At 43.1% G+C, this 17,606-nt stretch overlaps 1 protein-coding gene across 2 annotated transcripts in view; it reads right to left on the bottom strand.

Annotated features, from left to right (window-relative positions):
* The window catches only part of Spin1 (spindlin 1), a 48,941-nt gene continuing 31,335 nt past the window's right edge, over positions 1–17,606 (bottom strand). The window contains exons 4-6 of one of the 2 annotated variants that reach the window (XM_029468349.1): positions 10,186–10,439; positions 4,869–5,102; positions 1–274 (exon numbers count right to left, since the gene is read on the bottom strand). In XM_029468349.1, the coding sequence (XP_029324209.1) occupies positions 75–274; positions 4,869–5,102; positions 10,186–10,439 (688 nt within the window). In that variant the 3' untranslated portion in view covers positions 1–74. The remainder of the gene's footprint in view (positions 275–4,868; positions 5,103–10,185; positions 10,440–17,606) is intronic. The other variant, XM_021180282.2, reaches the window with a different exon arrangement.

The following is a 17,606-nucleotide window of genomic DNA, read 5'->3' as shown; positions in this document are numbered from 1 at the left end:
AAGCAATCAAGTCTTTATGTCTACAAATTATACATTTAATAGTTCCACAAATTTGGCAAAGTTTGTGATGACATCTAGGATGTTTTCACCAAATCGTAGACGTAAATATGGAAGTCGTCATCAAACTTGATGAAATAGACAGAGGGCTTGGCCTCTACTTGGTGGATGACCATGCCAGTCCTTTTCGAGCCGTCTTCTTTGGCATATTCCACTTGCTTGCCTACCAGGCTGTCCACAACTTCTCCTGGCTCCCTTTCTGCTGGAGGCGAATCATCTGTATTTAAAAAGGAAAAGAAAAAAAAAAAAAAAAAGTCAAGTCAATATTTAGATAGATCACTACCACATTTTGCAGCAAATATAAACACTTCTAAGATACCCTGAGTTCATCATGATCTCGTCAGGTTAACACTTCCTTAAAGGGTTACTCTTAAGTATTTCAGGCACATGGTCCATGTCCCCAGACTCTCATATATGAGAATGCAGCACCAAAGTGGCCAAGGGCAGCAGTCTGGAAGGTAACTGCCAGGATGTACTTTAGCAAAGCACTTCTCACGTGTTTACTGAGCCCCATCCAGACAGATATACGAGTGATTTAAATATTATAACTCAATCTTCTTGGGATCACATCAAATTATAACCACAATCATCTAAAATTAATTTTTAATGGCTTTGAAAGCGACTTTCCTACAGGGCTTCCTGAGAACACGCTGTTCATCCCAGTGCTGAGGCCTGCCCATTGGGGCCCGCCCACCTGTAGGTCTTATAACTTCCCCTCCTGGACTTCCATGCAGCCAACCATCTTCCACCCAGTTTCAGAATAAAGGAAATAAAGTCTCCATGCTTTACAAGAAAGCACTAGGTGAACTAACTCCACCCAGGGCAGGAAAATGGGAAATCAGATCCCAGAGGATAGCCCAGGTAGCAGCACCATCCCCGAGAGCCTTAGGTTGTAGCTGCCCCTAGGAAAACACAGACCGACAACAAGCCAAACAAAGTGGGATGGGGACAAGACTATTTTAAACCTCTTCTTAGAGGAGCAGATGGGCTCGTGGGTGGCACACAGGCAAACTCTATTACCTTGGCATACTCGGAAGTGCAGGAGTTTACCAGCACAGCGTCCTAGTGTGGCTTACAGAACAGGTCTATATTAACAACCTTTACTTCCAACCACAGCAAGTCTCTCACTGAATGACAATGTGGCACCTACTGTAGTGATTCCTGGTACAAACACACACAATGTAAACTACACATGACCACACAGTCAGCTCTTTTAAACTGGAAAGTGAAAAAAGAAATACTTTTTCTCAAAAATTCTCTTCCCTCAGTTGGCATTATCCTATTAACACACACTTGCACAGAAAACTTCCAAGTTTACCAAGAAATTCCAAATGTATGATCCCAACTGATTGACAGAAACTCTAGAGTCCAGACCTTCTCCTGAGGCTTACAAAAAGACTGGATTCAACCCAGTGATGGGGCTGCTTGAGAACTACTAGAAGGTCAGCACCATTCTAATGGGAGACAAACTGTCTGTACAACAGACAGGAAATCCAGAAACTTGGAAAGGCACGAGGAGATCAATTCATTAGAAAAGATGCAGCATTCTGTGTCAAGGACTCGCATGTCGATTCTTAGAGTAACAGCACTTGTTTTGATGGGCATCTCTCTAACGGCTGCAGAATGCTTTTAAAGAACATAGTTCTGAATATAAATCCTACAGCATATAAACAATTCCTTTGTAAATACGAACAAAACGTTTTCAAAAATGAAGCAGTCATTCCAGGCCAGACATGTTCATCAGTAATTCCTCTTAACTGGCTTCCTTATAGAAGAACTTTTTAAAAAGTTTTTCAAAGAAAAATAGAAATGACTGTCACATTGCTCATGGTGTGTGCCTGCTAGCCATAAGGTCTCAGGTCAAGAGTCCACGTGTCTAAGGAGAGGTCCTTTTAGAACAGGTTTAGCCTGATGGGCTACAGTTCCAGCACTCAGGAGGCTGGGCTAGGGAATCCAGAGTTTGAGGTCTTGATAAAATAGCAAGTCACTCTTTCAAAACAAAACAAATCAAATACTAATTATTAAACCAACAGGTTTATCCAAAAATCACATAAGAAAACAATACCATTTATAGTAACTTTAAAAAATTCTTAGGGGCCAAAGAAAGGAATGTTTAGACTCTAAAAATTATAAAACACTGCTGTAAAACGTCACACACCCAAAGCTTTAAAAAGCATCCTCAGTCACAGACTGGAAGACTTGCTAACACTTGTTAATAAAAGAGGGCAGCACACTCTGCAGGCAGACATGACCGACACAGTCAGAATCCCAGTAGACTTCTTTACGGACACTAGCAAACTGATTTCAAAATTCATATGCAATTGCAAAAGACCCAGACTAAACAGCCCAGGCAGCCCTGGGATGAACTAAGGCAGTGGTCTCACACTTCTGATTTCAATATTTACTACAGAACAATGCCATGCAGTGTGGGAGCTGCAAGGAGAGAGAGAGAGAGAGAAACAGGGAAACAGAACTGGGGATCCAGTCACATTCACATTTCCACGGCAAAGGATTCCCAACAAGATGTCAAAGCTGCCATTCTAGGGAAGAAAGAGTAGTCTTTTCAATACGTGGTGCTCAGCCACATGGGGATCTACACAAAAAAGAGTGAGCTGACCTCTCTACCCTGACCTCACACTATACCACATGTTATTTAAAAAACATATCCAACTATGAACCATGTGAAAGAAAACAAAAGAGCTAACATGAGGGTCTTTATTCAGCAAACCTAAAAACAGCAAAAGCACAAGTAACAAAAGACTGAGCCGGGCGTGGTGGCGCACGCCTTTAATCCCAGCACTCAGGAGGCAGAGGCAGGCGGATTTCTGAGTTCGAGGCTACCCTGGTCTACAAAGTGAGTGCCAGGACAGCCAGGGCTACACAGAAAAACCCTGTCTCGAAAAACCAAAAAAAAAAAAAAACAAAAACAAAAAAAAACAAAAAAAAAACACAAAAGACTGGAACCGGACCTGAAAGTTAACAACCTCCGTGTCTACGATCCTCAAGATGAGAAAAGACAGAGGAAATGGCACATCACACCTGCAATCCAGCACGGGGACATGATCACAGAGCAGGAAGACGGGGACTTTGAGGCCAGTTTGGATCATATAGACCTGCAGGCCAGCCTAAGCAACATGGCAAGGATCTGTTGTGATGGACCCCCCACCAAGTGAAAAGACAGCCCAGAGAAGGAGAACATCTTGAAATCCGATTTGTAATAAAAGACATGTATCTACTGACTCTAAGCATTCATTTCACCAGAGATACACAAATGTCTACTAAGCACACAAAAAGATTCCTATGGCATCACTGGTCACCAGGGAAACACAAAGTAAACCACAACGGGAAATTACTTCATCCTCAGTAGAAGAACTATTAGAATGAAAACAAGCACGTGCTGATGAGGAGAGCAGACCCTCGCTCGCCCACTTGAAAGCAACACAACCTGGAGAGGACACCAAGACCAAAGAATTCCACTTAAAAGTATACACTAAGGAAAAATATGAACACACACCCACAGAGAATCTCACATACTGTGTTTATAAACACCAATATTCATAGTAACCAAAAATACAGGAACAACCCAAATATGAATCAACAGCTAGACAAATGAAATACAATATAATCCTAACGCTTGTTCCAACATGAGGGAAATGCTAAATAAAAATCGAGTCACAAAAGACCACACAAGACCCATTCACATGAAACTCCACAGCAGTAAAATTACTGGCTGCTTAGGGCTGTGAGTAAAGGACAGGGAGATCAGAAATAAAAAAGCTGGGCATGGTGGAGGCAGGGGATGAGGAATTCAAAGTCATCTTCAACTAAGGAGAAAGGTGAAGATCATCCTAAACTCCCACTGCAAACTAGGGGTGGTAAGCAGCAGGGCCTTGGTGATGCAGCAGTGCTCTGAGGCTAACGGCCTGGACAAGCATGCATAGCTGTGAATATACTAAAACCCACTGGGTTGACTTTACAGTACAAAAACAACCCCCCAAACCAAAAACCAAACCAAACCAATTAAACGGAAAAATGAAACTGCTCTGTTTGAAGCAAAACCTGCATAGACGGCCGGGAGGCCTTCATAATCCCAGCAATTGGGAGGCAGAGACAGGTGGATTTCTGAGTTCAAGGCCAGCCTGGTCTACAAAGTGAGTTCCAGGACAGACAGGGCTACACAGACACCCTGTCTCGAAAAACCAAAAACAAACAAACAAAAAAATCCTACATAGACACAGGGTGCACTACTGTTAATCCCAGCACTCTGGAGCTCAAGGCAAGAGATTGATTAAATTCAAGGCCAGTTTAAGTTATAAATAAGTTCAGGGCCAACCTCTGCTACATGGCTGTCTCAAAGACAAAGCCTGTCTCCAGAAGCCCATGTCACTACTCCACTGCCCACTCTTCCCTGTGTCAGCTTTGCTTTTGTGGTGCTAGGGATATAAGACAGGGCCTCACGGGCGTTTGGCAAGTCCCCTCTCTAGCACTGAGATTTATCTAAAGGCTCCAATTAACTGTTTTCTGAAACCAGTTTCCTTACAAATTCAATATACACAGATTAAATCATCAATGTCAACGACCTGCTCCAAAATAAATCATCTAGGGGAAGGACTAGACTTACAATGGAACAGCTACAGAAAGCAACAGAACGGATTCACTTTATTCCTACCATGGCTACATTCTTTCCATTAATAAAAAAGTCTTCACTGAAATGTCTCTAAAAATTTAAAATAACCTTTCTAAGTGGTCATTCTGTCATCTAAGATACACAAGTAAAAATTCCTTTCAAATCACCAGTGTGTGAGACTTACTGGAATCAGGCATGATGCGGAGGTCGCCTTCTTTGTAGTCATCGAGGAGCTGGTACATGTACAAGACAGGGTCTTTCTCATAGGTGATGTAAAACCATGTGTTCATGACAGGCGCTCGTGCCAAGACCATCCCCCTCCACTCATCTTTAGAGCCATCCTCTGTCTCAAACATGTGCTCCACTGCTTTGCCAATCATTGTGTCCGCTAAGTGTGCATCGCTGATCCGAGATGTTGCTGGAATTAAAAGAGCAAAATACTTCAGCAAGTATTTACCAAAGGATCTCAGACGAGCAACTAAATGCCAGGGTCTAGCACAGATGTGGATTAAACAGGAAGAAACCTGCCCCAAGGTGAGCAACAATCTGTTCTGTTACTCTGGACTCAGGTGCTCAGTGTTCTATCAGTATTCTATAGCACAGGCTGTGGGTGCTTTCACTGGTTAGCTGGCAGTTACTTTAAGCTATGAATTAGCATGAGACCCACTGGTAGCAACAAGAGCAGAGTCCTCATGCACAGCACACATGCTGCCTCTTCCTAGTATCATGTGAAGTCCTCTGAGCTCTCCATGTACCCACCCACCCTCACATACATAATGCAAAGTACTAACCTAAGATGCATGTGTTATAGTTTTTAAACAAACAGAGGTTCACTTCTCATCACTGCTCTTGGGAACAGTTATTCTTATGCCTATAATGTATTCTCTATAGCAACTAGAGTCATCACTTATCGTCCCTAAAGAAAACTACCATTTAAAATGTCTCCATCGGGCTGGTGAGATGGCTCAGTGGGTAAGAGCACCCGACTGTTCTTCCGAAGGTCCAGAGTTCAAATCCCAGCAACCACATGGTGGCTCACAACCATCCGCAACGAGATCTGGCGCCCTCTTCTGGAGTGTCTGAAGACAGCTACAGTGTACTTACATATAATAAATAAATCTTTAAAAAAAATAAAAAATAAAAAAAATAAAATGTCTCCATCCTTCAGCCCCTCTGTCCCTCCTCAACTTGAAAGTTGGCTCAGTCTACCCAGACAAAGTTCTTCCTATCTTCAGGGGACAGGCTATTTCCTTAGCAAGATTGCTAGAGCTCTCCAGGACAACTAGGGACAGTGGCACCACCACCTTCCCCATGTGCTGATCTGTTCTTAGTTAGCAGTCCCATTACCTAACGCTACTTTGTTTTATGGAGCTGCTGACCTGGGTAGTGTCTGGATATTCCCCACGAAGCAGGGCCATTTCTGTTCCTAGCACTTAGAGCAGTTTCAGGATGCCTGAGTGGTACCATAAGGCAGCCCAGGGATAGCCCTAGGTCTACTGTCATTCATACAAAAAGCAGGTGAAGAATTACCAGCCTTTTTGTGTGTTGCTTTTAATATGGGACAGGTTATAAAGGGTGTCTCTCCAGTCCTCACAGTCTAGACAACTATCTTTCAAACTACTCAGTTCTCTTTTCTAGTCACTCACCCAGTTTCTCTATTAAAATCCAAAGGAAAAGAACTTTGGACTTTCTCGGCAAGTATAATGCTATTCAATGTGCTTAGGACATACAACTCGTTTGTGGGGTTACATATATAACAGCAATCAGAAACAGCATGAAATAGGCCCTGCAGAACACTTAAAACATACATGGACACACAAGCGCACCCAATGGCTTCTTCAAATTAGGAATCATTAAAAATTTAGTAAAAGTAAAAAATGGGGAGCAGGGCGGGGGAGGGTATAGGGGACTTTTGGGATAGCATTTGAAATGTAAATGAAGAAAATATCTAATAAAAAAATCCAAAAAAAAGGTAAAATAATTTCACATTTTTTGATTTTGGGGGGGGGGGTTTGTTTGACTTTCTGTTTTTCGAGACAGGGTTCATCTGTGTAGCCCTGGCTGTCCTGGAACTCACTCTGTAGACCAGGCGGCCTCGAACTCAGAAATCCACCTGCCTCTGCCTTCCAAGTGCTGGGATTAAAGGTATGTGCCTCCACTGCTTAGCTATATTTTTGAAATCTTATTGTCTAGTTAAAAGTATTTAAGATATTGCTTGTGCGTATATGTATGTATATATGCATGTAAAGGCCAGAGAAGGGTATAAGATCCCTTGGAGCTGCTGTGACAGGTATTGCTGGATACCTGTCCTGTTCAGCAGTTGCTGAACTGGCTGAGGTCCTGTTGAATGCTCAGCAAATATTAAGTGTTAAGCCACCTCTGGCTTCCTTTATGTGTAGTTTTTTAAAACAACTTCATTCAAACTATCATGTTTTTAGTTATATGAGATCCAGCCTCAGTGATCTGATGTTGGAGAAAAAAAAAAAAAAGATTTTTAGTGGGCTGGTGAGATGGCTCAGTGGTTAAGCGCGCAGACTGCTCTTCCCAAGGTCCCGAGTTCAAATCCCAGCAACCACATGGTGGCTCACAACCATTCTGGAGTGTCTGAAGACAGCTACAGTGTACTTACATATAATAAATAAATAAATCTAAAAAAATTTCTTAATTTTCCCCCAGATAATTCTAGCTATTCATTCGATACTACAAATTATACAAGTAATAGCTCCTCAAAGGACAATTGCAACATAGTCTGAAACAGTTCCCACTAAACTCTTCAAACTGTTACAAACATATGTCTTAAGAATAAATATACAAAGAACTACAACTCCTCAATGACCACCATAGCAAAAGTCTTCTAATTAAAAAACAGAATTTGAAGGAACACTTCTGCAAAGACGATAGACAGATGGCTAATAAGCATGCAGATACACTCCACCTTCTTAACTACATACCCTTACACCTACAGCGGGCTCCTATCAAAAGGAGATCTGAAACCCTGTGCACTGCTGGTGGGGCTGTAAAAAACGCCAACAACGTAGGAAACATTGTGGCAATCCCACTGAAAAAATATAAATTAGAAGACCCCATGATCAAGCCAAAGCACTTCTTGGCAGGTGGTTTTGTTCTTCACCCAGAAAAACAGGAAGGTTTCAGAGACACCAGACAGTACATTCGCAGCAGCTTCCAACATGGAAGGGCTCATAGATAAACAAAATGGTGTACTCCTGTATAAACCAGAGTATGACTTTCAGTACTGAAAGGGAAGGCACTCCTGCCACGTGCTACTCTGTGAATGAGCCCTGCGTGCACAGCACTAGATGAAATCAATCAGTCAGCGAAACTCAATTCTCTATGACGCCATTTACAGGGTGTGTTACAGAGTAGCCAAATCCCTAAAGACAAGAATGGTGGGCAGTAGGGAGAAAGGGAAGAAGCTGCCTACACTTACAGAGCTTCATACCTTAACATGCTAGTGTTGATCACTACACACATACAAATAGTTCTAAATAACACACTCTGCACTGCATTTGCCGTTTCACACTAGCCACCTTGCCCTCTGAGTGAATCTTTATCTATCTTGATCATGCTTGGCTTGGGTGTGTGTGTGAAAGGTCTGAATTATGTAGACCTTCCTGACAGACAAAGGGGACTCACACTGTGTAACTAAAACAATGAAGAGGGTAAGGGGGACAAATCCTTATCTTAATGTTAGGGAAGTAGCAGGTATGAGCACCCTGGTGCCACTACATGCTCTTCAGCTAGCTCCTTCCCATCTCTTGCATCATTATACAGTTCAATGTACACACCAGTGAGCTAGAAGACTGTCTCCTCAAAAAGCAAATAACCTTATAGATTCTACTCTCACAGTGAGCATTAAAGTTAAGATTTGTAAGTGTCTAGCCAAGTATAGTTGTTCCTACCTATAACCCTGGCCCTCCAGAGCCTAAGGCAGGAAGAGGGCAGTGAGCTCGAGGCCAAGCCCAAGAGCACTGAACTACTTACTAACTGCATCAGACACACAGGATCTTGAACCATCATTTGGATTTCTCTCTTCAAACCATAATCCATGTCATCTGACAAACACCAGACAAGAGAAAACTATAAAGAACACATGCTGCCCTTGATGATACACAGCCAGGTATGCTCACATGGTCTCTTTCTGTCCTATGAAGAGGCAAGTGAGAAGTCTTGCCCTGCAAAGCAGACACAGACTGAAATCCTGGGTCAGAAGATTCACCTCAACACCTCTTAACCACCACTTAACACAGCTGAAACAAAGTAGTTAAGGTAGTTAACCACCACTTAACACAGCTGAGACAAAGTAGTTAAGGTAGTTACAGCTTTGTAAGGTGCCAATAAGACCTTTAACATCCCTGTTTCCAGTGGGAGACCTGACCTCAGATTAAAAGTACAAGGTATGCACTCAAGAGCTGTCACACTAGGAAGAGTGAGTGCCAGGTACGTGGCACACGCCCATCATCCCAGCTACTCAGTCAGGAAGCTTGAGACAGGAGGAGGCTTAGCTCCTGAGTTGAAGACCATCCTGAGTAAGGCTCAAGTGAGCTACAGATCTGCCCTAGATGGGATTATAACCATTTTTACATCTTGTCTAAAAATAGTTGAAAATGTAAATATAAAACTTTGTGAAAACGGAATTATGCTTTACTGTAATGAGAAGACTTTCGAGTTCTGTGGGGCTTAATTTTCAAAAGTCGCAAAACCTTAAAGACAATTCTGAAAGAAAATAAATTAGTATTTTAAATAGCAGTAACAGCCGTAAAATGTTCTGAAGCAAACTTCTAAGTAACATTACTTGTGTATATCCTACTTAAAACTGCCATCAGCCGGGCGTGGTGGCGCACGCCTTTAATCCCAGCACTCGGGAGGCAGAGGCAGGCGGATTTCTGAGTTCGAGGCCAGCCTGGTCTACAAAGTGAGTTCCAGGACAGCCAGGGCTACACAGAGAAACCCTGTCTCGAAAACCCNAAAAAAAAAAAAAAAAAACTGCCATCAATAATCAGTAGTTTTAGACTTTGTGCCTTAAGGGACATTTTATAAAGCAAAACGGAGACAGCATGACATAACATCAAAGCTTTCCACTTTCAAAACTTCCTAAAAATGGACAGAGTGTACATCCTGGATGCTTGTGCTGCAGTTCCAAGTACAATTACCATTCGTGACAGGCAATGAGTGAAACAAGCCAAGTCTGACTGAGCTGTGACGTCAACACACCATGCCAGAGAGCCTATCCTAATTCCTGATGACACTGAACAGCTAGAAGACTGGAAACCTTTAGGTCCAAGATGTATCTCATAAAGGCTCTTCATCATGCTCTGAACTGTGGTTTCAGAACATCTGCCCTGGATCAGTTCTGTGTGTTTAAGTGATGTTATCAGAGGTGCTTGAGATCAGATACAAGTTAAAACACTGATAAAGAAAATCAAAAAGCATCCAATTATCACTTTTAAAATAATGTTTTTAAAATAACTTTAAAAACTTACCAACTCTATCAGGGAGGACTTCCAGTGCAGAAACTCTTTCATCCTTATTAAGTTCTAGTCCATAAACACAGTCAAATCCATCGTACTTTATAAGATACAGGGAAGGATTCACAGGCACCTGGTCCAGGACAGTCCCCTTCCACTGGGTAACAGGGCCATTGCCCTCTCTCCACCCATGCTGGATCCTGCAGCCTACGATGTTCCGCCGGGGTTGGGACACAGGCTTGCTTGGTCCCACACTGGTCCGATGTTTTCTGTATTCACACATACAATGTATTATTCTCACAAGAATGCATATCTGAACCCAATATAGCCATCAGTTTGCATGTTCTTCATTACATATGATCCTAAAGGAACAGACAAACTCCTACTGGTGAGGCAGGACTACAAGTTTAAGGCCAGCCCAGGCTGCATAGCAAAATGTGCTTCAAAAATAACGGGCTGAAGAAATGCCTCAGTAGGTAACAACATTTGCTGATCTTACATATGACCCAAATTCTTTTATAACTGCCTGTACTCAGTTCCAATGCCTTTTCCTGGTCTCTTCAGAAATCAGGCAAGCATGTAGTATACATACATGTATGATGGAAGCACTCACAAGCTCATTTAAAAAAAAAAAAAAGAAAGAAAGAAAAAACAGTATTTCATTCCTCCTTATGTCCTGGTAAATGAGCTGGACTGTATGTGCGTGCACTTCAGTTCACTCAGAAGCACAATTTCCTCACATACTTGAATGTTTCACAAGTATATTTTAATAGTTTATGACAAAATACTAACATATGAAAACTATTACAGTAACATCAAATGATGGTGTTTCTGTGGTTGAAATATTTACATAAAATGCTAATACTCTGGCTATTTTTTATGTGTGCACACATGCACATACAAGAACGTGTGTTCATGAAGAGGCCAGGGGTGCTGTTAGGTGTCTTCCTCCACTGCGTGCTCTTCACCTCATCTTCTCTCTCTCCCCTCTCTCTCTCTCTCTCTCTCTCTCTCTCTATATATATATATATATATATATATATATATATATATATATATATATATAAAAATTTGGAACTTGCCATTTAGGCTAGACTGGCTGGCAATGAGTTCCTAGGATCCACCCATCTCTGCCATACCCCAAACAACTGAAGTTAGAAACAAATGGTCCATCTGAGGACCCAAACACAGGTCCTCATGCTTCTTAAGAAAGCACTTTACCCACTCAGTCATCTTCCCCGGGCCCTTATCCTGGCTTCTGACATGGGGGGGAGGGGGATGGGAGGAAGGCCACACTTCATTTCACTTTGAAATAAAAGGACAAAGGTCAAGATTGGACGCAACACAAGCCACACCAACTTGACAGTTGCTGCTATGTGCCGAGAGTCAAACAGGGCTGAAGAGGTTTCCTTCCCATTTTACAAATATGTATGACAATTACAATTAATTTCTTAAAAAAAGAAAAAAAAAAAGAAATCATAGTTACAATAGCTAAAAATATATAAAAGAAATGCATTGTTTGCATGCTCTTAGCCTTGCCAGAGGTTCTGGAAACAATGGTCTCTTGAAAACATGAGGAAGGACTTCAGAGCCAGTAAGCTTTGGGAGGGAGGAGGGAGGGAGGGAGGAGCTGAGGCACTGTGGAACTGGGAAAAGGAGTGGGGAAAATGCAGCTCCTAGAAGCCAGACACCTCCACACCTCCTCCCCACCCCTGCCCTCAAAGCAGCACACCTTCCTCCTAGGGAGAGCCATGTCCCCAGGCCACCCCACCCCCACCAAGTGTAAAACCCTAACTGGGTGTGAATAGAGCCAGGAAATAAAGTCCAGAGGCAGATCCAGAAAAACAAACAAAACAAAAAACCCCACAGACAAAGCAATAAATAGACCCAGGTGGCTAAGGAAAAGCCCTGTTTCAAATCAGCCAGCATGCACTGAGCTGAGGAAGCTAGGGAAGTCATCTGGGGCAAAGGGGGCATCTGCTTATCTTCTCACCTCCCTTCCAGCCCTGGAGTCCTGCTGGACAATATGCAAAAGCACTTTAAAGAAGAAATGTTCTTGACCGAGTTGTGATTGGCAGTAAAGGCTGGCCAGGAAAATATATCCATGTATTAGATAAAACTGTTACTGGCACTAAGCAAAGGAAAGAGACACTGTCCAGTTGACTGTGCCAAGAAGTGCCCAGATTGGATGTTTGTTTCTGGGTGTTGTCTGAGAATGTTCTGGAAAGAGGTCAGTATTTGAACTACTGGACTAGGGGAAAACAATGTGACCTCAGCAGTGCAAATGGGCTTCACTCAGCCTGCTGAGGGCCTGGACACAACAGGCAGGAAGATGTTTTTCTGGCTCCTGCTTCTCCAGCCTTGAACTAGGACTGAACTATACCATCAGCTCTCCTGGCTCACACACTGCAGACTGAGAGGACTTCTTGCCTCCTCCATATTGCATGACTCAGATTCTCATTATCTCATGCTCTTCTATCTCCTACTGGTTCTCTTGCTCCAGAGAATCCTTACATAGGAACATGTACCACAGAATGGGAAGATAGCTAGGCAAGACAACATGAAAGAGCTAGGCAAGGGAACAGACAACTGAGAGGCATGTGAGGAAACGGACACATGGGTTTCTGTTAATACAAGCCTGAGTGGTGAAGGGAGGCAGGGGTAAAACCTGAGGTGGCAGGTGTAAGGACTACAACAGACGCTGCACAGCCTGCTGTCAAAGGCCAACATACACAGCACGTATGCACATAAGTGTGTGCACACCACAATGTGGAAGTCAGAGTTGGTTCTCGTCTTACACATTACATGTGTTTAGGGAGTGGAAATCAAGTCACCAGGCTTAGGAGGCAAGCACTTTTTCTCTCTGAGCTATCTCACTAGTTCCCACAAAATCACTTAGTACTGAGATTGCTAATTGAGTGGGGACAACTGCTCCTGTGGGAGTGGGCAGCAATGGATGGTGGCGATTCTAGCAGACCTCACAAGACTCTAGTTCCCCTAACAAGAGGAAGTAGCTGAGGAGCCTGGAGTGGCAGGCTGGTGGCAGCGGCTAACAGTACTACGATAAGGTGCTGTACTTTTACATGTGTTTACATGTCTCTGACAACCGCAAGTTTTAAAGTGCTTTGTGCAGGTCTCACATATTTTGTGTACTTAAAAATAAATTGTGTATTTTATGGCAATAAATTATGAAAATATTATTGTCTGCAGACTATTTTATACAGGACATACTTTCTTTATCCCCTCCATTAATCACCAATCCTCCCAGGTCAACTTCAGGTGTAAGGGACTCATGTCAGTCTCATAGTATTTGAGAATCAATCAGAATATGTAACTGTTTTGACACTACAGTTGTAACACAATTCTCAATCTCTCTCCACTCACACAACCAATATTACAAGAGAAGAAAAGCTTCTAACTACTAAATAACACTCAGACTCAAAAGAGGACTTCTAGGCATGTGAAGTGTCTAGGAACAAGCATCTGTCCTCCTCAGGAGTGAGAGTGGGTCCTTAGACAGGTCTTAGAACACTAGATCTTCTCAGTTTTTACCTTTGTCTTCAGGCAACAGTCATAAGCCATTAAATTTTTACACCCATGTCCCAGTGCACTCCCCTCCATAGGAACAGGTTCACAACAAAGGCTAAGGCAGGTGCCTCACCTGACCAAGGAAACAGTTTGGTCATACATACCAGGTTCCTAACTTCAACATGGGCCATTGTAACTTCCCAAATCCTAAACAAGAGACACTGTTATTTCTTCTTAGGAGTGCTTTGTCCATTTTGAATGTCTGCTACTTCCATATGAATTAGGAGGGGTATTTTTCTAGTTCTGCACAAGAAACATCACTGGGATTGTGATGGAGATTGCACCGAGTCTGTAGATGGCTTTTATTTCCACAGTATGAATTGTATCAGTGCGTGCCTGAGTCAGAATGGAAAGGCGGGCTTTTCCTACTGTCTTCTACTTTACTTAAATGTTGATTCTAACACAAATCATGGTTGAGTTTTCTTTTCATTCTTATTTATTTTGTGTGCAGCTGTGTGGGTGCATCAGCACCACAGTGTGTGGATCAGATAACAACTTGCATGAACTCAGCTCTGCCCTTCTACCATGTGGGTCTTGGTGCCAAGTATCTCTTCTGGCTGTGGCCCTTCACCAGCCCTTTTCAGTTTTTGAAGGCAGGGTCTGCCCTTGAACTCACGGTGATCCTCCTGCTTCAGAAATCCTGAGTGCTGGAGGCGTGGTCTGCGTGGAGGAAAGTTGTCCTTAGGGGAGGGCTGTGAGGTTTCAGAAGCCCACACCACACCCAGTCTCACTGCTTCTCTGCCCTACTGTGTAAGATGCAAGCTCTCAGCTACTGCTGTGCGTGTCTCCTGCCACAACACTCTCCACTGTGATGACCATGGACTCACCTCTGAAACTGCAAGCAAACCCTCAAATAAACGCTTTCTTCTTTTTTTTTTTTTTTTAGTTTTTCGAGACAGGGTTTCTCTGTATAGCCCTGGCTGTCCTGGATCTCTCTGTATAGCCCTGGCTGTCCTGGAACTCAGAAATCCACCTGCCTCTGCCTCCCGAGTGCTGGGATTAAAGGCGTGCGCCACCACGCCCGGCAACGCTTTCTTCTTATGAAAGAGGAATCCAAGAAATATTTGCTCTTTTGGCTAAAGAAAACTCTTTTCCCCTCAATATTGGAAGAAAGTGGCAGAGAAACAGAAGAAAGATCTTTATGAAGCTCTTAACGAAATGGGAAAAATTTGGAGGTGAGAGTATCCTTCAAGAGTGGAGAAAATGTAATGATAGAAAAGAGGGAATGATAGAAAAGGAAAGGTTAAACGGGTAACACAGAGGAAGGAATGTGGAAAGGATAATTAATATCAGAGGCTTTTAAAACTACTTGACTGACAGACAGACAGACAGACATGGGGAGGGGGTGGGGAGGCAGTCAGAAGAGGAGGTCAGAACTGGAGTTTTAAGCGGAGATTCCAAGCTGCCATGTGGATGCTGAAAGCTAAACCCTGCTTTCCTGAGGGGTATTAAGTGCTCTTAGTTACTGAAACCTCTCCCCAGCCCCCAAACCCAAACAACAACAACAACAAAGACCACCTGGGAAAACTAACTTGGCCGCTAGAAGACCTCTACAGTGTAAGATTTGCAAGACCAAAGAAAGAAGATACTAGAAGGTGATGTCTTAGTCAGGAATTCTATTCCTGCACAAACATCATGACCAAGAAGCAAGTTCTCAGCTTACACATCCACACTGCTGTTCATCACCAAAGGAAGTCAGGACTGGAACTCACCTGAGGCAGGAAGCAGGAGTTGATGCAGAGGCCATGGAGGTATATTACTTAATAGCTTGCTTCCCCTGGCTTGCTCAGCTTGCTTTCTTATAGAACCCAAGACTACCAGCCCAGGGATGGCACCACCCACAGTGGGCCTTCCCCCTGTTGATCACTAATTGAGAAAATGCCTTACAGCTGGATCTCATGGAGGCATTTGCTCAACTGAAGCTCCTTTCTCTGTGATAACTCCAGCTTGTGTCAAGTTGACACATAAAACCAGCCAGTACAACTGACCCCTTGTCAACTTGACACACAAAAATAACTCTTAAGTCTTAACCCTTACTTTCTCATTCATTCCCAAGATATAAATAACGTTAAAAGTCCCACAATCTTTACATATTAAAAGTTCAATCCTTTTAAAATATCCAATATCTTTTAAAATTCAAAGTCTCTTAACTGTGGACTCCACTAAAATACTTCTTTCAAAAGAGAAAAATATCAGGGCACACTCACAATCAAAGCAAAATCAAACTCTAACTGTCCAATATCTGGGATCCACTCATGATCTTCTGGGCTCCTCCAAGGGCTTGGGTTGGGTCACTTCTCTAGCTCTGGCCTTTGTAGCACATACCTTGTCTTCTAGGCTCCAGCTACCTATACTCCACTGCTGCTGCTGTTCTTGGTGGTCATCTCATGGTGCTGGCATCTCCAAAACACTGCTGTCTCCCTCTGTAACTAGGCTTTACCAACAGCCTCTCATAGGCTTTCTTCATGGTGACAAGCCTCAACTCCTTTGCATAACCCCTTCAGTCCTGGGCCATCAATTGTAACTGAGGCTGCACCTTCACAAATGGCCTTCCATGGCCTATCACAGTGCCAAACCTCAGCTGCTCTGCATGACCACTGCATGTCTTCAAAACCAGTACCACCTGGGTGACTCTCATTACCAAGTCCAGCCACAGGACAAGATACAACCTTGGCTATCCCTGGAACACAATCTCTCTGTGCTCTCAGAAAACACTTTCCAGAATATTTCACCTCAATGATGCTGGTCTCTTCTTAAATCACCACTAATTTCTTAGTTCCAGCTAGCCAGCATCAATAGTCCCAGTAATGCAAAGGTTTCACTTTAGTAGTTCTGGTATCTTGTTAATCACAGCTGATTCTTCAGCCCCAGCTAACCAAAACTGAAGAATCTTCACAATCAAAACAGCAATGGCCCGGATAAGAGTCCTTAATTTTCCCTCTGAAATTCCACAAGTCAGACCTCCATCGTTTGCACTGTTCTTAACATTATCTTCCAAGCTCCTATACAACATCTGACAGAGCTCTTAACACCAAATGGATCTTCTAGCCCAAAGTTCCAAAGTCCTTCCACAGTCCTCCCTAAAACATAATAGTCAGGTTGTCACAGGAATACTAGTTTGTCTTAGTCAGGGTTTCTATTCCTGTACAAACATCGTGACCAAGAAGCAAGTTGGGGAGGAAAGGGTTTATTTAGCTTACACCTCCACATTGCTGTTCATCACCAAAGGAAGTCAGGACTGGAACTCACCTGGGGTAGGAAGCAGGACTTGACACAGAGGCCATGGAGGATGTTTCTTAATGGCTTGCTTCCCCTGGTTTGCTCAGCTTGCTTTCTTATAGAACCCAAGACTACTAGCCCAGGGATGGCACCACCCATAGTGGGCCCTCCCCCCTTGATCACTAATTGAGAAAATGCCTTATAGCTGGATCTCATGGAGGCATTTGCTCAACTGAGGCTCCTTTCTCTGTGATAACTCCAGCTTGTGTCAAGTTGACACACAAAACTAGCCAGTACAGGTGGAAAGATCTTCGTGCTCATAAACTGACAGAAATCACACTGAAAACTAAAGCCCCATACAGATTCCGTGCACTCCTCATCAAAATCCCAATGACATTCCTTAGAAAACTAAAAAGAAAAAGCAATCACCAAACTGATCCGGGACAGATGGGCAGAGCAATCCCACCTAAGCAGACCAGCAAAAAGGGGCAAAGACCATGTTCTCTCTCACATATGCTCCCTAGATTTTAAGTTTTGCATTTGAGAGGGAGTGCAGCTAATGAGGACAGTGAGAAGGGAAAAAAGGCTCAAGGCAGAGTTACGTACAAAAAAAAAAAAAAAAAAAAAAA

This window comes from Mus caroli, chromosome 13 (genome assembly GCF_900094665.2).
Source record: "Mus caroli chromosome 13, CAROLI_EIJ_v1.1, whole genome shotgun sequence".
NCBI lineage: Eukaryota > Metazoa > Chordata > Mammalia > Rodentia > Muridae > Mus > Mus caroli.
The sequence above is the reverse complement of the archived record's forward strand: the minus strand, read 5'-3'. Positions and strand labels throughout refer to the sequence as shown.